Below are 23,430 nucleotides of genomic sequence, written 5' to 3'. Positions count from 1 at the left end.
ATAAATGGCCCTTGAACATAATGTTCTAAAATTGATAAAAGTAGAAAATAACATGTTATTCTAGGATGTGATAGTCATAAAAATTGACTCTTAAATTTTTATGATTTTTTAAAAATATTATATATTTGTATTGGTAAAGTAGTTAATTATCTTTGTTCTTGTGTGTTGACTATTATCGGGAATGGAGGGGAATAAAACTTTACTTATATAGTAAATATTACAGATTCTTGGAGGAGATAGAGTTAAAGTATAGAAACTAGTTTTATTTCTGATATTGATTTTGTGATTAGAGGATAAATGTATCTTATTAAAATCCTGATTTCTTGTGAAAAATGGAGAGCCGTATTTCATTAAATGCTTGTAATCTGTAAAATTTAAATATTATACATATATATACCTAAATCAGGTAGACCCCAATTTTTTCAAAATGTAATCTAATGTCTTACAATTGTAGTTTAAAAAGTGGGAGATAAAAAGTAATTGTGGAGATGGCAAGTAAGTTTTAGATGGGCATATGTTATAACAACTTAATATTTTTAAATGGACATTTTTTTTTTCTAGGCACACATAAGTAGTCACTGAGTTTAAATGACTATCCCCATTTTCCAAAAGGGAGGGGGAGAATTACTAATATGTAGTATATTTCTGTAAAAGGAAGAGTGTTAATGCATTTAACATATTTTCGTTTTTAATTTTTCTTTCATTGGAAATAAACAGGACCCTGACACAGGTAACTTAATAAGGCATCAGGCAACATATGTATTATACTTGACGATTTTGTTTCTAAAAAGAGTATTCTGTTATAATTTGGATCATAGGATATCTTTCTTGTAGTGGGTGAAACACTGTCTACATATGATGAAAATACACGAGATTTCATGTTCCCGGGTCCAAACCAAATTTCTGGACACCATGATTCAAACCGCCAGGTTACCATGAGGAGGATTTCTGGCCTTCGAGTAAGTGCTTACTATTTTCTGAATCAGTTTTTGATGCAGGATCATTATCCAGAAACTACCACATTGCCCTTGACACCTTAAGTGTGAAGAAATAATTCAAAGTGTAATTTTGTTTAAAACTTAGTTGTTTTGTAAAATTGTGTTATTTTAAGTATACTGATATCTAAATGTATATAATTTAACAAAACCCATGCATGTACCATCCAAAATCAGCAAGTGTTATTTTGCCGTATATTCTTTGATCTCTCTCTTCTCCTTCTCTGTGGTCCTTCCCTGACCCCACCCCTGACCCTAGACTCTGTCTCATTCTTCATTTTTCTAAGGAATGACCAACAAACATTTGAAAAGATTCTCAATCTCATTAACATTTAAGGAAATCCAAGTTAAAAGAACTCTATGATTTCATTTTAATGGCCGTAAGATTGGCAAAATTTAATATGAGAATATCAAAAGTGTAAAAAACTCATATATGGTTTATGCCAGGTAAATGAAAACAATCACTATTCAAAATTATCTAGTAAAGACAAAGATTCTCATAGCATATGACCTTCTAAGTATGTATCCTGGACATACATTCTCTTTGGTATGCTAAAAATCTTCTTTAGAATGTTCACTTGTAAAATTGTTCATAATAGTGAAAAGTGGAAATAGTTGAAATGTGTGTTAGTAGGAACTTGGATAGATTAAATGTAAAATGTTCATGGAATGACAATATGTATCCATGCATCTAAAATACAAAGTTGCATTAAGTGGCAGCTTACTCACCCATCCTTTACTACAACTTTTCTCAAGTTCTGTTGGATGATTTCAAAATATTTTTATCCTGGAAAGTAAGTCTTCAACTCAGAAAAACTGAGAAAAACTCATGTTTCAAAGGAAGCAAAGCAGAAGTTGTCTAGCTTGAAATTACAGATGCTCCTCAACTTATGAAGAGGTTATGTCCTGATAAACCCACTGTAAGTTGAAAATATTGTAAGTTGAAATGCATTTATTACACTTAATCTACTGAACTTCGTAGCTTAGCCTAGCCTACCTTAAACATGCTTAGAAAACTTATATTGGGCAAAATCGTCTAACATCTCATGTACTTCATTGAATACTGTATTGAAAGTGAAAAACAGAATGGCTGTATGGGTACTCAAAGTATGGTTTCTACTAAATGCATATCACTTTGAAACCATGATAAAGTCAAAAAATTGTAACTCAAACCATCGTAAGTTGGACACCATCTGTATTTAGACAAACTTTTTTTTAACCTAATTTTATAAAATTTTACAGTAGCCTGAGTAAGGGATGTGGAGTATATGTGAGCCAATATAACAAATTAAGTAATTTCTCCTGTAGATCGGGTTTATGATATGCTCTATCCAAAGAAATAGCAACTTCACCTTACCAAAAGTATAAAAGTTCATTAACTAGCAAGTCTATGAAAATATTCCTCCTTTGGGATATTTTCAGTGTCCATTAGCCAGCTTCTGTACTATAAAAGTCTTCAGAGAGTATTTCAAGAACTGTGTGGAAACCTGCAATGAAAAAAATAGTAATATTATAAAATTATGGTCTTTTAAAAGTAATTTCAAATGCTTTATTATGCCAAGATGGGAATATAAACTCAAGTGTATGAAACATTAACAAGGATTTATTTTTTATCATTAACTTGAGTTACTGTTGCATATATTCAGAAGATGTTAGATTAAAATATATATAAAAGTAGGACTTCTAGTAATGGCAGCATGAAGAGGTTGGCAGTTCTTCCCTCCACACAAAACTAGTGGAAAACCAGACAAAATTATAAACACTTCAGAGCGCTGAAAGCCGACAAGTAAGACAAGACAAATTAAGAAGTTTTTATGCTTGAAAAACTGCTAAAGCTTTGAATAAAAATGGTAGACTATGTGGCCTTTTGCCTGGGATGTTCCCATACCCTGCTTGGTCAGTGAGAACTGTAGCTTCAACAGCTTGGGCCTGGGTGCAAAAACTAACAGATTTGCTACCTTAGGCATCCAAAGCAATTTGCGGCAGCGGGCAAATAGTGCAGCTTTGCGCTTTTGATGTGCGTGGCACTGTTTTACTCACTGAGAATATAATGACAAATAAGGCTTGTTCTTTGCTTTTAAGTTTCAGGAAATTATAGTCTCATGGTGAAACTCAGAGTATAATTGTAAAATCCTTCTTTAAAACTTCAGAAAATTCCAGCATGCTGCCTTAGAAAATCATTTAATCAAACATAGGTTTTCTGAGATGCTTAATGGCATTGTCTGTCAGCAATCTCAGCAGAAGCCGATGTAGAGAAGGGTGTAGCTTTCCTCTAATGAAGTGAACTATAAGACTCACATGAGAGCCAAGAACTTCTTTAGAGCTTATATTGGAAGCAACAACACCATGATAATCTGAGATGGAGAAAGAGACTGAGAGAGAGATTAGAAAATGAAAAGGCTTTTGGACCCTCACAATTCTGTTGATAGGACCCAAGCTCAGAATACTGTGCATCTCCAGTCATATGCAGCCCCCACCACCTAGCAGCAGGCAGAAGCACACACGGGGTCCTAGGCAGGAGCCATGGACTGTCCCCACCTCTTGGCAGCAGGCAAGAACATGCCTGGAGTCCTAGGCAGGTGCTGTGGGCACCCCCTCCTCCACCTAGCAGCAGGCAGAAGCACACACAGAGTCCTAGGCATGAGCTATGGGCAGCATCCCCTGCCTGGTAGCAGGCAGGAGCACACCAAAAACACAACTTTCACCTGGGTGGCCACCTGCAGCTGCAGCTAATGCAAAAGTGGCTTGCCACCACAGTAGCAACCATAGACACATGCAGGTGTCTGTCCCTCCAGACACTCAACTACATTGATACAAGGAGACTCACCAGCACAGACCATAAAAAGAAATGGAAGTCTCTCTCCTTAAAGCCACCTCCAGAGTAATAGAAAAAACAACTGCTCTGCCAGATGATGAGACATCAATAGAGAGATACTGGAAATACAAAAACGGGAGAAAATATGACACCACCAAAAGAATACAGTAAAAAAAAAAAATGCAGTAAAAAATGCATACAATAAAAAAAATGAAAAAAGAGTTTTAAAAAATGAAGAAAATCTGAGACAGTTACAAGATAACTTTAAGCTCACAAACATTCAAATCATGGCTGTTCCAGAAGGGGAGGAGAAAGGAAAAGGCAATGAAAACCTATTCAAGGAAATAATAATTTGAAACTTGCCAGTTATAGGGAGAGACATGGACCTTCAGATTCAGGAGGATCAAAGATCCCCAAACAGATTTCAATCCAAAAAGATCTTCTCCAAGACATATTATGATTAAACTGGTAAAGCTCACAGACAGAGAGAATCCTAAAAGCAGCAAGAGAAGAGCATCAATTCACCTATAATGGAGCCCCTATCCGACTAACAGCAGACTTCTCAACAGAAACTCTACACGCCAGTAGAGAATGGGATGATATATTCAAAATACTAAAAGAAAAAACTGCCAGCCAATAATACTATACCCAGCAAGGCTATCCTTCAGAAGTGAGGGAGAAATAGTGTATTTTCCAGGCAAACAAAAACTGTGGGATTTCATCATCACACATCCAACCCTGCAATTAATCTTATGGGTGTCCTGCATCTGGAATCTGAAAAAGGATAATCACTTACATGGATACACAAGAAAGAACAAAACTCACTAGTAGAACAGAAATCCAAAGAAGAAAGAGAAAGAAACTAAATCTTGCCACCTCAAAAAAACAGCAAATATTTGTTGGGCCCATTTTTAGGAGCAAGCATTATCTCTGAGCCACATGGTGCCTATGGGTGGAGGATGAAGATGGCATCCATGGGGAGTAGGGGAGGCGTAAGCCAAGATAGCTCCAAAAGGTTTTTATTGGTCTGCCAGTATTTCCGCACTCGTGAACCCTGCGTAATCACTGTGCTCAACATGTTAGTACAAAATGCATGCCCGCGTGATCCTTTAATTGATTGGTTAGTTCATGGAAAGCCCCTACTTGCTTGCTTATATAAATTGCAGTGTAATGGCAATAAAGTGGAACTGCTCTGACAGAACCCCTGCCACGTCTGAGTGTCTCTTTCACGGGACTGGGTTGGTGGGCAGCAGGCTCACTTTTCCCTGAGATCCCTTGGTCCCAACACTGGGGGTAATCCTGTTGTCTCCTTCTCCTTCTGGGTCTGCGGGAGGACCCCAGGTGCACCCCTGCAAATATTAAAGACAAACAATAAAAAGGGGAATAAAGAAAAAAAAGATTTAAAACATCCAATTGAAAATCAGTAAAAAGCCAGGAATATGACAGTAGCTTTCAATAACAACTCTAAATGTAAATAGCTTAAACACCTTACTCAAAAGACACAGACTAACTGTATTAGCCCATTTTTGTGTTGCTATAACAGAATACCCGAATCTGAGTAATTTATAAAGAACAGAGTTTTATTTGGCTTCTGATTCTGGGACAGGTGCATCTGGTGTGGGCCTCAGGCTGCTTCTACTCATGGCAGAAAGCAGCAGGCAACAGTGGGTACAAACAGATCACATGGTGAGAGGAAGCAAGAGGGAAACAGAGGGAGTTGCCAAGGTCCTATAAACAACCAGCTCTTGTCGGAACTAATAAAGCTGAGAACTCACTCACTACACCCACCTCCTAGGGAGAGCATTAATCCATTCAGGAGGGATCTGCCCCATGACTCAAACAGCTCCCAACACTGCCACAATGAAGATCAGATTTCCTCATGAATTATGGGGGGGGCAACATTTCCAAACTCTATCACTGACTGATTGCATTTATTTATTTATTTAATATTCACGCTAAAGTTTATTTATTTTTATTTTATTTTATTTTTAATTTATCAATATACAATGTAGTTGATTTTTATGTCCCTTTACTAATTCCTCCTTTCCTCTCTCCCTCTCCCTGCTACCCACCATCAACAGCATATCTGTTCACTTAACAAGTTCAAGGAATTGTGATTGTTGTGTCTCATTTCCCCCACTCGTTTGTATATTTACTTTTTAATTTTTATTAGCTCCCACAAATAAATGAGAACAGGCAGTATTTCTCTTTCTGTGCCTGGCTTATTTCATTTAATATAATTTTCTCTAAGTCCATCCATGTTGCTGCGAATGGTAGTATTTCATTTTTTTTAATAGCAGAGAAATATTCCATTGTCTAAATATGTCACATTTTCCTTATGCACTCATCTGATTATGGGCATTTAGGCTGGTTCCAACTCTTGGTTATTGTAAATAGAACTGCAGTGAACATGAGAGTGCAGGCATTTTTTTGACATGATGATTTCCCTTACTCTGGGTATATATACCAAATAGTGGAATAGCTGGTTCATATGGTAGATCTACACCATCAGTGTAGGAGGGTTCCTTTTCTCCACATCCTTGCCAGCACAGTCTCAGTCTTTCAGATATTAGCCATCCTAACTGGAGTAAGATAGTATCTAAAAGTGGCTTGGATTTGCATTTCCCAAATGCTGAGTAATGTTGAGCATTTATTATGTGTCTGTTGGTCATTCCTATATCTTCCTTTAAGAAATGCCTATTCAACTCCTTTGCTCATTTTTTAATCTGGTTACTTGTTTTCTTGCTCTTAAATTGTTTGAGTTCTTTGCATATTCTGGATATTGATCCTTTGCCTGATGTACATTTTGCAAATATTTTCTCCCACTTTGTTGGTTGTCTTTTTGCTGTGTTAATTGTTTCTTTTGCTGTGCAGAAGCTTTTTAGTTATACATAATCCCATTTGTTTATTTTTCCTTTGGTCGTATGCTTTTGTAGTCTTTGTCATAAAGTCTGTACCCAATCCTACTTCCTGAAGTGTTTCTGCTATGTTTTCTTTAAGGAGTTTTATTGTTTCAGGAGGTATATTTAATTCTTTAATCTATTTTGAGTTGATTTTGGTATATGGTGAGAAGTACAGGTCTAGTTTCATTTTCCTACGTATGAATGTCTAATTTTCCAGCACCATTTACTGAGGAGGCAGTCTCTTCTCTAGTGTGTAGTCTTGTTGCCTTTGTCAAAGATTAGGTGGCTGTAGGTGCATGGGTTGATTTCCAGGTTCTATATTCTGTTCCATTGTCAGGTAGTGTTATGCTTCAATCTTTTTTTTTTGCTCAGGATTCCTTTGTCTATTTGTGGTCTTTTGTTCTTATATGAATGTTAGGATAGATTTTTCCAATCCTGAGAAAAATGTCATTGGAATTTTGATGGGGATGACATTGATCTGTAGATCATTTTGGGTAGTATGGACATTTTCACATCGTTAATTCTTCCTATACGTGAGCATGGGATATCTTTCCATCTTCTTGTGTCCTCTTTAATTTCTCTCAACAGTGGTTTGTAGTTCTTGTCATAGAGATTTTTCACATCCTTGGTTAACTTTATTCCTAGGTATTTTATTTTTTGGTGCTATTGTAAATGGGCTAGCTTTCTTGGTTTCTTTTTCTGCTAGTTCATTGTTGGAGTATAGAAATGCTACCAATTTTTGCATGTGGATTTTATATCCTGTAGCTTTGCTGAAATCATTTATCAACTCAAAGTGTTTTTTGTAGTGTCTTTAATCTGTTTTATATGTAAGATCATATCGTCTGCAAACAGGGACAATTTGAATTCATCTTTTCCAATCTGGATGCCCTTTATTTCCTTCTCTTACCTGATTAGTTCTTGCTAGTACATCCAACACTATGTTCAGTAGGAGTGCTGAGAGTGGGCATCCTTGTCTTGTTCCTATTCTTAAGGGAAAAGCTTTCAACTTTTCCCCATTCAGGATGATATTGGCAGTGGGTTAGTGATATATGGCTTTAACTGTGTTGAGATACTTTCCTTCTATACCCAATTTATAGAGCCTGTATCATGAATGGATGTTGAATTTTGTCAAATGCTTTTTCAGCATCTTTAAGTTTTTAAATCTTTTTTCTTTTTTTTTTTTCCGCCAGTGTCGTTTCAAACAAGCCATCTTCAAGGTCAGAAGTTCTCTCTTCTTCTTGTTCTAGCCTGCTGATTAAGCTCTCTCTTGTGTTTTTTATTTCGTTGAATGAATCCTTCAGTTCCACAAGCTCTGCTACATTCTTTTTCAGGGCAGTGATTTTTTTGTACATTTCCTCTTTCAGGTCCTGTATACTTTTTCTCATTTCATTTAACTGAGTCTTCTTGTATCCCACTTAGTTTCCCTAGAATTGTTGCTTGAAATTCCTTGTCAGTCATTTCAAGAACTTCCTGTTCTAATAGGATCTAGAACTTGAGAGTTAATGTATTTCTTTGGTGGTCTCATACTTTATTTGTTTTTCATATTTCTAGAATCTCTCCATTGGTGTATAGTTATTGTGTCAGAGGCTATCACAGTCTACTAGTTGCTCCTGGGTGTCTGCAGCAATATCAGCAAATTTTGTTGATGCTCAGCTGCATAGTGCTGCCTTGGGGCTCATGGGTCAGTGACTGGGGCCTCTCTCAGGGGCTGGGACTTGCCTGGCATGGTCTGTATCCTGCACACTACCTCAGGCCTGAGGGTCGGTGGCTGGTGCATCTCTCAAGGGTGGAAATTTGCCTGTCTGGGCTGGATCCCATGTGGAGGGTGCGGGGACTTGGCTCTGCTGCCTTGGGGCCCAGGATTTGGTGGCTGGGGCAAGTGATTGAATTTAAAAGCTAGACCCCACTATATACTGTCTTCAAGAAATTCACCTCATCCTTAAAGACACACAAAGACTAATAATGAAGGGATGGAATAAGATGTCCGCACAAATAGAAACCGAAAGCAGCAGAAGTAGCTATTCTTATATCATATAAAATAGACTTTAAACCAAAAAGCATAAAAAGAGACAAAGTAGGTCAATGTATAATGACAGAAGGATCCAGCAAGAAGACATAATATTCATGTGTATGAGCTTTCTCAGAAAGCAGATTCTCAAGCTCCAGTCAAGCCTTCAGATTACTCCAGCCTAAACTACATCTTTTTGCTTTCTGATGAGATTTCAAGACAGAAACACCCAACTCAACCTCTGCCCGATTCCTGACCCATGGAAACTATGTGAGATAATAAGCGTTTATTGATGTTTTAAGCTCTCAAGTTTCGAGGAAATATGTTATGTAGTAATAGATAACTAACAAGCAGGCTTAGTGGATATCATTAATAAAAGATATGTTTGCAGGACAATAGTTCAGTGAACACTTAGGCAGCTCAGATTTACCTTTTCTATAATATGTGTGATCTTTTTAACTTTAAACTTAGTTGGTCAATTGCTGGGTTTATACAGGTCAAATGCAAGCACATTATTGGTCAATGTCTGTCTTCCCCTATGTTAGACTGAAGTTGCCCTAGGCGTAGATGGTATGCTTTAATGTTTCAGTGAATGTATCATTTGTGTGTTTTCAAATACTTTTCAAGTACTGTGTGACTGTCCCTTTGAAGTTTACCATTTGTCTCCACATATCTCAAAAAACAGTATTCAAGCTGAAGATTGAACTGTTGCTAGAAATAGAAGCCAGATTCATTCCTAGGTCTGAATGCAAGCTACATTAGAGGAAAAAATGTTGGAGGAATTGGTAGAGTCCTGTCTCTGTGTTTTCAGGAACTACATACCCAGGATATGTGATTTTTTTTTTTTTTAACACAGGGAGACTATCCAAAGTATTTCTTTTTAAAATTTTTAAATTTACAAATAAATTTTTTTTTAAAGTTTATATATAAAATTTGTATGTTTATGGTATACATTATCTTTTCATGTATATACATATTGTGGAATGGCTAAAACCAATTGAATTAATGAATTTATTTTTTGATTATGTAGTTAAATATGTCTTAAGTTGTAAAAGTAGAAAAACCTGAAATCCATTAGACATGTTCATTTATTTATGACTATAATATCGCATCATAGTTCAAAAATCTTCGAACAGTTTGACAGGGAAATACTTGAAAATGAAAAAAATATTAATTATTTTATAAAAGTAATGTAATCACTTGTAACTCAATCCTCAGCAACAATTTTTTTTACTTTAGCTAAAATTTAGCATTACTTTGCTGTCTTTATCTTTAATAAGAAGTTCAAACTAACAAATGAAACAGCTAAACCTTGAAAAATGTGTGTTAACTTAGGTCATCTGCTCATCACTAAAATAATTATCTCTTTTTACATGGAAATGTCTAATAGTATGCTCTTTTTCCCTCTCAGGGAATTGCCCCAAAGCTGGAATTTTCTACAACTTCAGTGATTACTGAATGTCTGATAAGTTCAAGGAAGTGCCGCACTCAGGTTGGAATCATTTGTTGAAAGTATTTAATGGTTTATTTGTCATTTGGCAAGCCTTGTCCTTGTGTGTTGGCTGTTGCTCTTTTCACCATTCTACAACTTCAGTGATTACTGAATGTCTGATAAGTTCAAGGAAGTGCCGCACTCAGGTTGAAATCATTTGTTGAAAGTATTTAATGGTTTATTTGTCATTTGGCAAGCCTTGTCCTTGTGTGTTGGCTGTTGCTCTTTTCACCTTTTTTTTTTTTTGTCAATATTCAGTTTAAGTAAAACAGTTAACATAGGGCCGGCCCGGTGGCGCACTGCTACAGTGCGCCGCTTGAGAGCGCGGCGGCGCTCCCACCAAGGGTTCGGATCCCACATACAGACCGGCCGCTCACTGGCTGAGTGAGGTGCGGGCGCAACACCGAGGGTTGCGATCCCGTTGCCGGTCCCGGTCCGGTACAGGCGTGACACTGAGGGTTGCGATCCATTGCCGGTCACGAAAAAAGACAAAAAGGAAAAACAGTTAACATAGATATTTAACAGTTTGGGTATATCTTAATAAATGCAAGAATTAAAAGTTTGGTGCACATGATAGAGGGTGCCATGATATTTTTGTTTTGTTTTTTTGTTTTTTTTTACTTAATGAACTTCAAAAAAAAAAATACAAAGAAATCAGGCTGCCAGAAAGATGTTGGGATCAAAAAGTCCCACAGAGAACTAGATTGGAGGCTTCTGTAAATCTTGTAGAAGGTATAGATTAATGCAAAAAGTTTAAAGGATACTTTTTTAGCAAATGTGACCAGAGGTTCTCAGACTGGGATATTGGTGTTTAGTGAGTGTGGTTCCCCAAATGTCTCTAATTTTTTAAGGGAGTGTTCAGTTTGGTGGCCATACTGGTACTGTCAGATCAAGGGAGGCTTGGACATTTCAGCCTAAGTACTTTCCATGTTTGTGAAAACTGCTGTTAGTAAGCTGATATACCTGGATCTGATACTTCATTCTGCTCTAACTTCTTATTGAGTCACCAGGATGGTCTTGCTACCTTGTCCACAGGTTATCTAATAATGTCCAGTCATCCCTTGTGTGCATTTGCATTGTGACCAAGTAACAATGACCTATCTGTGATGGAGAGCCATTAATATATAAAGCCCAGAGGACTCAAACAGGGCAGTACTGGGCTTATCATGAAAGGAGTAGTATGTTAATTTACTGCTGTATCAGTTTTCATGTAAATGTGCTGAGGATGATAACTGACTTAAGCTAAGAAAGGTAAAACATAGTAGTATTGGGGGAACCATTTTTATCTTGTATAGCAAGATATTTAATATTTCAGAGTCAGGCTGTAGTTATTTATCTTTTAAATGCAAGCTGAAACACAGCTATTAGAGATCAACAACCTATGCTTGCCAAATGTGGAGATATGTTACTGACTTGTTTTTAAGACATGTGCTGTGCACATCTTAAAATTGTTAGAAATGCTTTGCCTGGACTCACAATTTTTCTTTCCACACTGGGGTATGACCTTCCAATGGGTGGGTAGAGAAGTTTTTTTTTTTTTCTATTTAATTTTTTGTCTGAAGTATAGCATATATGCAGAAAAGTACATACATTCTAGGTAAACAGCTTGGTGGAAGAGCCTTTTCTAAATGTAAAGTCATCAACCCATTAATAGTTTCACTATTACTATGAACTAACATTTTCCTCTGTAAACTTCTGGCAAGACTGTTCCATTTGTTTTTGTTTTTTTGAGTTGGAGTTTCAGTTGTTTGCCATTTGATCTTTATTGAACAGAGATGTGAGAGAATAGGCTTTGGTGTCAGGCAGTTTTTAAGAAAATATACTTTAGAAACAAATAGATCTGGGTTTAAGTACCTCATAATGCCACTATAAAGATTAAGTTAGAGAATACATGCAACGTGCCTGATAGTCAAACCTAGAGTCTTCACAGGAGGAGAAACTACCCTAGATGTGGATACAAGAAGAGAAATTATGGCAGCTATTTTGTGTACAGCAAAACAGAGCCACTATTTTAAGTTTACTAGGCATGAACAGAGTGGCATGCATTTGTTGTAAAATAGTACATAGTTACGACTTCCTTTAATGGTATGCAGCATTCAAAAATTTTAATGAAGAAAGAAGATGGGGTTACTTAAGGTTTGGTATAACCAGACGTGGGTATGTTAGAAGGAACTTTACAGCACTGCTGAAATGGATGATTATGAGTTCAGCTTGGTCTGTAGGTAAGAGGTGCTAAAAGTGTATAAAAAACTGGGGAAAGAGTTCTAGAGACTGGGACGTAGGAATGGCAGGTAACAGATTGTGAGAGTAAAAGAAGTAGATTGAGGATAACAGGTTTTAATCAGCAAGTGATTTTCAGAGTTGAGGATGCAATGGATCTGCATGATAATGAAATCCAAGATACAGTAGAAAAAGATAATGAAGGCTGAGAAATATAATCTCAAATTCCAAGGTCTTGGAAATATTTATTGCTTGAATATTTTAGTAAACCTCAAAGATTCTTTATAGTGCCTACATTCCTTGCTTCTGTGAGTCAGTGTGATGTCATAGAGATGGATGGATAAGGTGAAGAAAAAAATTCTGTATTACTAGTCGAAGTCATTGAAGAAGGTCGGAGAAGATCCAGGAACATATCAAGAACTACAGAAGGAGGAAAGATGAAATAGTCTGATGCTATTGGTCTGTATGAAACTCAGACTTATTTTTCCAATTAGGAAAATATGTTTTTTTTCCTGTGTATCTACTTTAAAAAAATGTTTGGCTCTTTTTGCTTCTATTGATATATTTATTTTATATATTTAGATACCCTTTGCAAGTAAGGAGGGGAGTTGAGAAAGTAGAGAGAGAGGTAGGATTGGTGGTTTTAAAAGATGATTAAAGTTTGGAAGATATTAAGAGATTCTCAACTGTCCATTTTCTCTAATTGAAAAGCTTCTTATAAATCTAGATAATCCATGAAAAAATCTTATATTATTTTCTAGTAATTCAACTATTAAGGCATCTATAAGGCAGAGACTATTTGAATAAAATATTGTCCTAATAATCAACAAAATTAGAAATATCAAAAATTTTTTAAGCTGAAAAATTTTAGACTACTAATTGGTTTTATTAGAAGATATATTACCAGTTATTAAAGTTTATAGTATGTCTTTTATATACTTTTATAAAAATATGGGACCAAATTAAATGGCATGATTATCTGTCATTGAATTGTAATGTTATAGCTTAGAAAGGACCTTAAAATCCTATTCATCTTGTATAATTCAAATAATACATTTCATTAAAATATGTATAAAGTTGTTCTTCAGATTTTTATGTTATACATATGTGTATATAATAACAAAATGAATGAAACTTATTTTCATAGCTCTTCTCCATAAAGATTTCATAATCCACTAATTAGACATGTATACTTTAATATTATTACATATAATCCTCTTAAATTACATGGACAATTATTTGAATATTTAAATATAAATAACCAATTTTGTATTAAGTTTTTAGAATACTGAAAGTAATTTTTTCTGACTTTGTTTCTTAGACTTTTAAAATGATCAAGCTTTAGTTTTCATAAAGTCCGTGTTAGTTAGACTTAAGAAAGAAGTCTGAAACAGCATATTTTGATAACTACTATACAAATAGTTATCTAGGACAACATGGATTTGACTTTCCCCAGGATCAGCACAGATAGGAGAGACTGATTAGTTGGCTTTGTTAGATTTTGTATCTTTTTAAGGTCAAATAACTTTTCAAAGTTTTTTTTTTTTTTCTACCCAAAGGTTTTTTTTTTTTTTTTTTTTTTTTTAAATCTCTTCTGCCCAAGCTAATTTTTATCTTTTATGTCTAGGATAAATTTACTTACCATTCGGCTCCACTTGAAAAATCAAACAGCAGACTACAAAGTAGAACATCAAGATCACAAAAGAAAAAATCCAAATCACCCGAAAGGAGTAAATATTACATAAATGCAAAAAACTACGAACAGCCTACAATTTCTTCAAAATCACACTCTCCATCTCCCTACACAAAAAGACGCATGTGTGAGCTATCTGAAGACACCAGGCGGCGGCTGGCCCATTTAAATCTGGGACCCTATGAATTCAAAAAAGAAACAGATAAACCTCCATTTGTGATTAGACATGTATGTGTTCTCTTAAGCATTTTCATTTGAAACTGATCAAATCTTTTCTTCCACTAAAATATTATTCTGGAATGTCTTTCAACCTCTAGCTTATATTAATAATTTTCTTTCTTGAACCATCTGTTAGCCCAGCAATCTAAAGTGGAAAATTAACTTAGAATTAAAGAGCGTGCTTTTTTTTCAGTCTTTAAACCTAACAGAGATCAAGCACTATTATGAATGCTATGTTAAATCCTCTTAAGTACCCATTTCCTGTTTTATACAGTGGACAGTGTAATAACTCTACAAATTGAAGTTGGTTGTAATTGACATTAGTACTAAAATGGCTGAGTAGGGTTTTAAAAAAGAACAAAGTAATCTTTATGAAAAGAATGACCTCACCCCAGGCTTTTTAAAAATTATAATGGAGAATAAGTTTCCTTTGAAATTATGTCCCTTGGGTAAGCTTTGTATAATGGATCTTTGAAGCAAATCATTGATGTGTATGGGAAGGCCTTTGAAAGTGAAGAGAGTTAACTTAAGGGTAGCATAGTTCTCATCTTTTTATACAAAAGCCTCCTTTTGATATGGTTTAAGTTTAGAGTCTATGTCTGTATGTTAGTCGAATAGACTGACTAAATTTAAGGCTCCATAATCAAAATATTGAATAAAGTACTTTCTTAAAATTTTCAGTTTCCTGAATTTTTATAAAGTATTTTTACCTTGAAAGCAATTCCTTACCAAAGCTTTCAAATTAATTTAAAAATACTAATTAATATATATATTAATATATGATAGCGATACTTAATCTCAAGATTTAAGGGCCTGTAGAAACAAAACAACTTCTTGGAATATATATAAAAATATTTCTAACTGTAATGTCGTAATTAATTTTTCTGAATTCTAAAATTTGATAATCCAACATGTAAACATGCCCATTGGCAGTCTATAGCCTTTTTGTTGTTTGTTGTTGTTTTTTCAAATGTTGTTTTCTAGTATGGTTCTTATCTAGTCTTCACATTTATTTACATAATAGACTATTTGTTATTGGCCTATTCATCATTACAAATCATAATCTTTCCCCATGTCATGCCCTCCACCCAACCTGTAGCTCCCCAATCCCCCTTCCTCTTTCCCTCCCATCTCAAGTATCCTTAAGTTTGTTATCTCCTTCTGAAACTTCAATGTATTATTGTGGTCTTTTCTTTCTTTCTTTTCTTCTTCCCTCCCTTCCTCCCTTCCTTCCTTCCTGTTTTCTTCCTAGTACCCACTTATGAGTGAGAATATGAGGTATATCTCTTTCTGTGTCTGGTTTATTTCACTTAACATCATTTTCTCCAGATTCATCCATGTTGCTGCAAACAGCAGAATTTCATTCTTTTGTATGGCTGAGCAGCATTCTATTGTGCATAGATAACACATTTTCCTTATCTAGTAGTCCATCAATGGACATTTAGGTTCGTTCCCTATTTTGATTATTGTAAATAGAGCTGCGATGAACCTGGAATGAACAAGACAAGGAGACTGTTAATCAGTTCTAAGAATTTTTCAGTAGAGTCTTTAGGTTTTCCTATATATAAGATCATGTCATATGCAAATGGTCAGTTTGACTTTGTCCTTTCCAGTCTGGATACCCTTTATTTCTTTCTCTTGTCTGATTGCTCTGTCTAGTACTTTCAATATTATTTTAAATAGGAGTGGTGAGAGTGGGCATCCTTGTCTTGTTCATTCAGAATGATATTGGCAATCGGTTTGTCATATATGGCTTTTATTCTTTTGAGATAATTTTCTTCTATACCTAATTTGCTGAGAGTCTTTATCATGAGGGATATTGATTGATTTTGTATATAATGAGAGGTATGGGTCCAGTTTCATTCTTCTGCATATGGATGTCCAATTTTCCTAGCACCATTTATTGAAGAGGCAGTCTTTTCCCCAATGTATGTTCTTGCTGCCTTTGTCAAAGATCAGATGGCTTTAAGTACGTGTGTTGATCCTAGGGTCTTCTATTCTGTTCCATTGATCTGAGTGTCTGTTTTTATGCCAGTACTGTGCTTTTTTGGTTACAATAGCTTTGTAATATAGTTTGAAGTCAGGTAGTGTTATGCCTCCAGCTAAATTTTTTTCTCAGGATTGCTTTGGCTTTTTGTGATCTTTTGTTGTTCCATATAAATGTTAGGATTGCTTTTTCTATTTCTGTGGAGAATGGTCATTGGTATTTTGATGGGGATTGCATTGAATCTGTATATTGCTTTGTAAAGAGTGGATGTTTTCATGATGTTAATTCTTCCCATCCAAGAGCATAGTATGTCTTTCTGCCTTTTTGTGTCCTCTTTTAGATTCTTTCAGTGCTTTTTTATAGTTCTCAGTGTAGAGACCTTTCACCTCCTTGGTTAAATTAATTCCTAGGTTTTTTTTTTTTTTTTTTTTTTTTGGTGACTATTGTAAATGGGCTTGCTTTCTTGATTTTTTCTTCTAGTTTGTTACTGGAGTATAATAATACTACTTGTATGGAGGTGTTGATTTTGTATCCTGCAACACTACTGAAATTGTTAATCAGCTAGGAGTTTTTTGGTAGAGTCTATATGTTTTTCTGTATATAAGATCATGCTGTCTGCAAACAAGGACAGTTTCACTTCATCCTTTCCAATCTGGATGCTCTTTATTTCTTTCTCTTGACTGATTGCTCTGGCTAGTACTTCCAATGATGTCTTAAATACAGTTGGTGAGAGTGGTCATCCTTGGCTTTTCCTGTTCTTAAGCAAAAGCTTTTTCCTATTCAGGATGATATTGGTGATTGGTTTGTTGTAAATGGATTTTATTGGGTTGAGATAATTTCCTTCTGCACCTAATTTGCTGAGTCTTTATCATGAAGGGATGTTGAATTTTGTCAAATGCTTTTTCTGAATCTATTGAGATAATCATATGGTTTTTGTCCTTGATTTTGTGGATGTGGTGTATCACACTTATTGACTTGCATATGTTGAACTGTCCTTGCATCCCTGGGATGAATCCCATTTGATCATGGTTTATAATTGTTTTTGTGTGTTGCTGTAGTCTGATTACTAATATTTTGTTGAGGATTTTTGCATCTGCGTTCATTAAGGATATTGGCCTGTAATTTTTGTTGTTGTATCTTTGTCTGGTTTTGGTATGAGCATGATGCTGGCCTCATAGAATTAATTTGGGGGAATAGCTTCTGTTTCAATTTTTTGGAATAGTATGAAGAGAATTGGTTATAATTCCTCTTTAAAGATTTGATAGAATTTAGTTGAAAAGCCCATCCAGTCCTGGGCTTTTCTTTGTTGGAAGATTGCTGATTTCTGCTGCAATCTCATTGCTTGTTGTTGATCTATTCAGGTTTTCTATTTCTTCTTGGTTCAGTCTTGATACTTCTTATGTATCTAGAAATTTATCATTTCCTCCAGGTTTTCATATTTGTTGGAATACAGTTGTTTATAATAATCTCTAATTCTTCATATTTCTGTGGTATCAGCTTAATGTCTCCCTTTTTATTTCTGATTTGTGTTATTTGGGTCTTCTCTCTTATTTTTATTGTTAGCATAGCAAATGTTTGTCTATTTTATTTATCTTCTCAAAACAACAAATTTTGTTTTATTGATCTTTTGTATTGTTTTGGGGGGTCTCTGTTTTATTTAGTTCTGCTCTGATTTTAATTATTTCTTTCGTTTACTACTCTTAGGGTTGGATTTTTCTTGTTTTTCTAGTTCTTTGAGGTGAAGTATTAGGTTGTTTACTTGACGTCTTTCTATTCTTTTGATGTGAGCATTTATTGCAATAAACTTCCCTCTTAGTATGGCTTTTGCAGTATCCCACAGGTTTTGGTATGATGTATCTTTATTTTCATCAGTTTCAAGAAATTTTTTGATTTCCTGTTTAATTTCTGCCTGGACCCATACGTCATTCAGGAGCCTGTTGTTTAGTTTCCATGTGCTTGTATTGTTTCCTGAGTTTTGCTTATTATTGATTTCCAGTTTTTTTTTTTTCCTTTTTGTCTTTTTTCGTGACCGGTAACGGGATTGCAACCCTCGGTGTCGTGCCCGTACCGCGACCGGCAATGGGATCGCAACCCTCGGTGTCACGCCCGCACCGCGCTCAACCAGTGAGTGGACCAGTCTCTATATGGGATCCGAACCCTCAGCGGGAGCGCCGCCATGCTCCCAAGCACCGCACTCTACCGAGCACGCCATCGGGCCGGCCCTTGATTTCCAGTTTTAATCCACTGTGGTTTGAAAAGATAATTGGAATGATTTTGATTTATTTTTAATTTGCTGAGACTTGACTTATGACCTAATATGTGGTCTGTCCTGGAGAATGTTCCATGTGCTGATGAGAATAAATATTCTGGAATTGTTGGATGAAATGTTCCATAAATATTTGCCAGTTCCAGTTGGTCTAAGGTGTAGTTTAAATCCTGTGTTTCTTTATTGATTTTTTGCCTGGAAGATCTGTCCAATGCCCAGAGAGTGTTCAGAGCCCCCACTATTATCATATTAGTGTCTATGTCTTTTTGCAGGTCTAAGAGTGTTTGCTTTATGTATCTGGGTGCTCCAGTGTTGGGTACATACATATTTATGATTGTTATGTCTTCTAAGTGGATAGATCCCTTTATCATTATATAGTGGCCTTCTTTATTTCTTTTTATGATTTTTGGTTTAAAGTCTATTTTATCTGATATTAGAATAGCTACTCCTGCTCATTTTTGTTTTCCATTTGCATTGTGTATCTTTTTCCATCCCTTCACTTTTAGTCAGTGTGAATTTTTACAGGTAAGGTGAGTCTCTTGAAGACAGCATTTGTTGGGTCTAGCTTTTTCATCCAGTCAGTCAGTCTGTGTGTTTTGAATGAGGAGTTTAATCCATTTACACTTAGGGTTGTTATTGACAGTTATTACTTTACTGGTTTACCCCTGTCATTTTATTGCTTTTTGTTCTGATCTTTTAAATATCTTTTGTTCCTTTCTTCCCCTTTTATTTTTCATCTTTTATGTTAGGTTTTTTGAGGTGGCATGATGTAGTTTTTTTCTCTTTTTTGTTTGCATTTTTGTTTTTATGGTGGGTTTTGCTCTTTCTTGTGTATCCATGATAGTGGTTATTGTTTTTCAGATTTCAGATGCAGGACTCCTTTGAGAATTTCTTACAGAACTGGATGTGTGGTGGTGAATTTCCACAGTTTTTGTTTGTCTGGGAAATATACTATTTCTCCCTCATTTCTGAAGGGCAACTTTGTGAGGTATAGAATTCTTAGATGGCAATTTTTTTCTTTTAGTATTTTGAATTTATCATTCCTTTTTTTTTTCCTGGCTGTAAGGTTTCAGTTAAGAAGTCTGGTGTAGTCTGATGAAGGCTACCTTATACCTGACTTGAAGCTTTTCTCTTGCTGCTTTTAGAATTCTCTCTTTGTCTTTAAGCTTTGCCAGTTTGACTATACTGTGTCTTGGAGAGGATCTTTTTGTATTGAATCTGTTTGGGGATCTTTGGGCTTCCTGGATCTGAAGGTCTACATCTCTCCCTATACCTGCGGAGTTTTTTGTTATTATTTCCTTGAATTAGGTTTTCAATGCTTTTTTTTTCTCCTCTTCTTGAATACCCATGATTTGGATATTTGTGTGCTTGAGGTTGTCTGCTAGCTCTCTGAATTTTTCTTTGTTTTTTAAAATTCTTCTTTTTTTCCTTTTCTTGTCTGCCTGAATTATTTCAAAAAGACCATCTTTGAGATCTGAAATCCTTTCTTCTGCTTGCTCTAGTCTGCTGCTCAAGCTCTCTGTTGTGTTTTTTATTTCATTAAGGGAATCCTTCAGTTCTAGGAGTTCTGCTATATACTTTTTAAGACATTGATCTCTTTGTAAATTTCCTTCATATCTTGGAAATTTTTTCTTGTTTTATTGTGTTATCTAATTGAGTCTTTTCTTATCTCTGAGTTTTCTTAAGATCATTGCTCAAAATTACTTTTCAGACATTTCAAGGTTTTCTGCTCTATGGGATCTGGTACTTGAAAATTACTGTATTCCTCTGGTGGTGTCATATCTTCTTGTTTTTTTGTAGTTCCAGTATTTTTTCATTGATGTTTCATCACCTGGTAGAGCAGTTGTTTCTTCTGTTACTCTAGAGTGGGCTATAAGGAGAAAGACTTCCTCCTGTATTTGTAGGCTCTGCTGGTGCCTCTTCTTGTGTCAGTGCAGTAGAGTATGCGGTGGGCTGCCTGTAGGGTGTCCCTGACTGTTACTGTGGTGGTGAGACATCCTTGCGGTGGCTGTAGGTGTGACGGTGGATGTGGTGGGCCACCTTGGCCTCTGCTTGGGCCGTGGGCAGGTCTTTCCAGGGCTTTGGTCTGGGCTCTGAGTGGCAGTGCATAGGATTGTACTCACCTCGACTCCTACTCAGGTGGCAGGCATGCCTTTCCAGGCTTAATAGCTTTTTGAACATATATCATCTGAAAGTTCAGATTTTCTTTGTGATACCTTTTGAAAATAATTTAAATATTGCTTAAGCAACTTTTCATTTCATCCTTAGATTTTAAGTATGAATCCTTTATTCTTTTGACCTAAAAGTAGATTTTTTGATTATGAACAGAAAATTTATAGTGGAATGGATTCTTTTAAATGGTATTATTTTATTTAGGTTATTGTGATTACATTTGTTTTATTTCTATAGAATTTGTTTATAAGTTTTGGTCATACTTACTGTTATTATTTGAACAATATTCAGATAATGTTTTATGTTCCTGTGTTTTTAATGGCAATTTCAGAATGCCTTTAATTTTATGTCTACCCACAGTTAAAAATGAAATTGAAAAGAAGGGATATACTATTTTCTAATTTGAAGGAATAGTAGCATTTTAATTAAAGGGCTTATGTTCAAAGATAAACAGAAATATTTTGGGAGTTAGCCATATATAAGTTATTTTAGGAAATAAGTACTCTTAAAATGTTTGTTTTACTGTTACTTTTCATGTCAGTGTTCAAAATGGAGTAATTCTAATAATACTTGATATAAACTTTGAAATTTTTATTTAAATGGCTTTCCCCTTAGCTTTTCAGTGTACATAAATGCATACTTCTAAGTCTACATTTAGAAAATTGCTTACATTATTGAATAGGAAATTGGATTTTTCCAATTGTATGTGTAAACATATTTTTTTTCACCTACGGCCATTCCTGGTTTTAAAAGCACTTAGCAAATTGGTAATCAAACAAAATTTTAACTTTATATATGCATGTGCAAAATGTTAACACTTTTGAGAAAGACATTCTAGTTTATGTAGATGGTATGAAAAGTAATCTTAAAGAATAAGAAGCAGTTTTAAGAAGTGAATTAGCATTCTTCCAAACAAACTGGCACAACCATTCTTAAGAAGAGTTAAACAGTCTTCTTTTTCATTTATTCAGAATAGGATCTTTTTTTCCTATTGTGGTAAAATGCACGTAACATAAAATTTACCATTTCAGTTATTTTAAAGTGTACAATTTAGTGGGATTAAGGACGTTCAGAGGGTTGTGCAATTATCTGGTTCCAGAACTTTTTATTACTCTAAATGGAAACCCTGTACTCATTAAGTATTCACTCCCCATTTCTCCCTTCCGCCAAGCCTAGCAACCATTATTCTGTTTTCTGTCTCTGTGAATTTGCCATTTTATATAAATGGAATCATTTAATACTTGGCCTTTAGTGAACAGCTTTTCTTACTTAGCACATTATATTTGAGGTTCATCCACGTTGTATATATCAGTACTTGATTTTTTTATGGCTGAATAATATTTAATTGTATGAAAATATATCACATTTTGTTTCTCCATTGTTGATGGTCATTTGGCTTATTTTAACCTTTTGGTTATTGTGAACATTTGTGCACAAGTTTTTGAATAAATATTTGTTTTCAATTCTTTTGGATAAATACCTGGTAGAAGACTTGCTGGGTTGTATGGTAATTCTGTTTAACTTGTTTTCCAGCAATGGTGGTTGTACCATTTTACGTTCTCATCAGCAGTGTTCGAGGGTTCCAATTTTTCCACATTCTCACCAACACTCGTTATTCTCTATTTTTTTGGTTTTGCTTTATTTTTATTACAGCCACCTTAGTGGATATGAAGTGATATCTCATTGTGGTTTTGATTTGCATTTCCCTAATAACTAATGATGTTGAACATCTTATTGTGTGTGTTGACATTTATATCTTCTTTGGAGAAATATCTACTCATGTCCTTTGCCTATTTTTCATTGGCTTGTTAGTCTTTTTGTTATTTAGTTGCTTGAGCTCTTTATGTATTCTAGATTTTAGATCTTTATCATGCATATGTTTTGTAAATAGTTTTTTTCCACTTTGTGGGTTGTCTTTTCACTCTCTATTTAAAAAATTTTATTTTTTTAATTGTGGAAAATATGTATAACATAAAATTTACTATTTTAACCATGTTTAAGTGTACAGTTCAGTAACATTAAGTACCTTCATGTTATTGTCCAACAATCACCACCATCCATCTCTAGAACTTTCTTCGTCTTACTAACAAACTCTTTATCCTATAAACAATAACTTTCCATTCCTGCCTCCACCAGTCCTTGGCAACCACCATTCTACATTCTGTTTCTATGAATTTGACTACTCTTGATACTCCATTAAGTGGAATTATACATTGTCCTTTTGTGACTGGCATATTTCACTTAGCTAATGTCTTCAGTGTTCATTCATGTTATAGCATATGTCAAAATTTCTTTCCTTTTGCTGGCTGAATAATAGTCTCTTAGGTATATACCACATTTATTTGTCTATTTATTGGTTGATGGACACTTAGGTTACTCCTACCTTTTTGATACTGCAAAAAATGTTGCTATGAACATGGGTGTACAACGTGAATAATGTTGCCATGAGCATGGGTGTATGTTGAATTGGTGGGTCATATGGTAATTCTGTTTTTAAGTTTTTGAGCAACTGCCATATTGTTTTCCATAGCGACTCACCATTTTACATTCCCACCATCTGTGCACAAGTGTTCATATCTCTCCACATCCTCCCCAATGTGTTTTCTTTTTTTTTTTTTTTTCTGAAGAACTGCAATTTTATTTATTTATTTATTTATTTA

General features: G+C 35.0%; 1 protein-coding gene across 1 annotated transcript in view; it reads left to right on the top strand.

The window, feature by feature from the left end:
• LOC103609068 (spermatogenesis-associated protein 6) overlaps positions 1-14,384 on the top strand; it is a 44,681-nt gene extending 30,297 nt beyond the window's left edge. The window contains exons 4-6 of the mRNA XM_008593440.1: positions 835-959; positions 10,133-10,213; positions 14,061-14,384. Coding sequence (XP_008591662.1) covers positions 835-959; positions 10,133-10,213; positions 14,061-14,384 — 530 coding nt within the window. The remainder of the gene's footprint in view (positions 1-834; positions 960-10,132; positions 10,214-14,060) is intronic.
• The last annotated feature ends 9,046 nt before the right edge of the window (positions 14,385-23,430 follow it).

Source organism: Galeopterus variegatus, unplaced genomic scaffold, assembly GCF_000696425.1.
Source record: "Galeopterus variegatus unplaced genomic scaffold, G_variegatus-3.0.2 Scaffold9130, whole genome shotgun sequence".
Lineage (NCBI taxonomy): Eukaryota > Metazoa > Chordata > Mammalia > Dermoptera > Cynocephalidae > Galeopterus > Galeopterus variegatus.
This window is presented reverse-complemented; position numbering and strand designations above follow the sequence as displayed.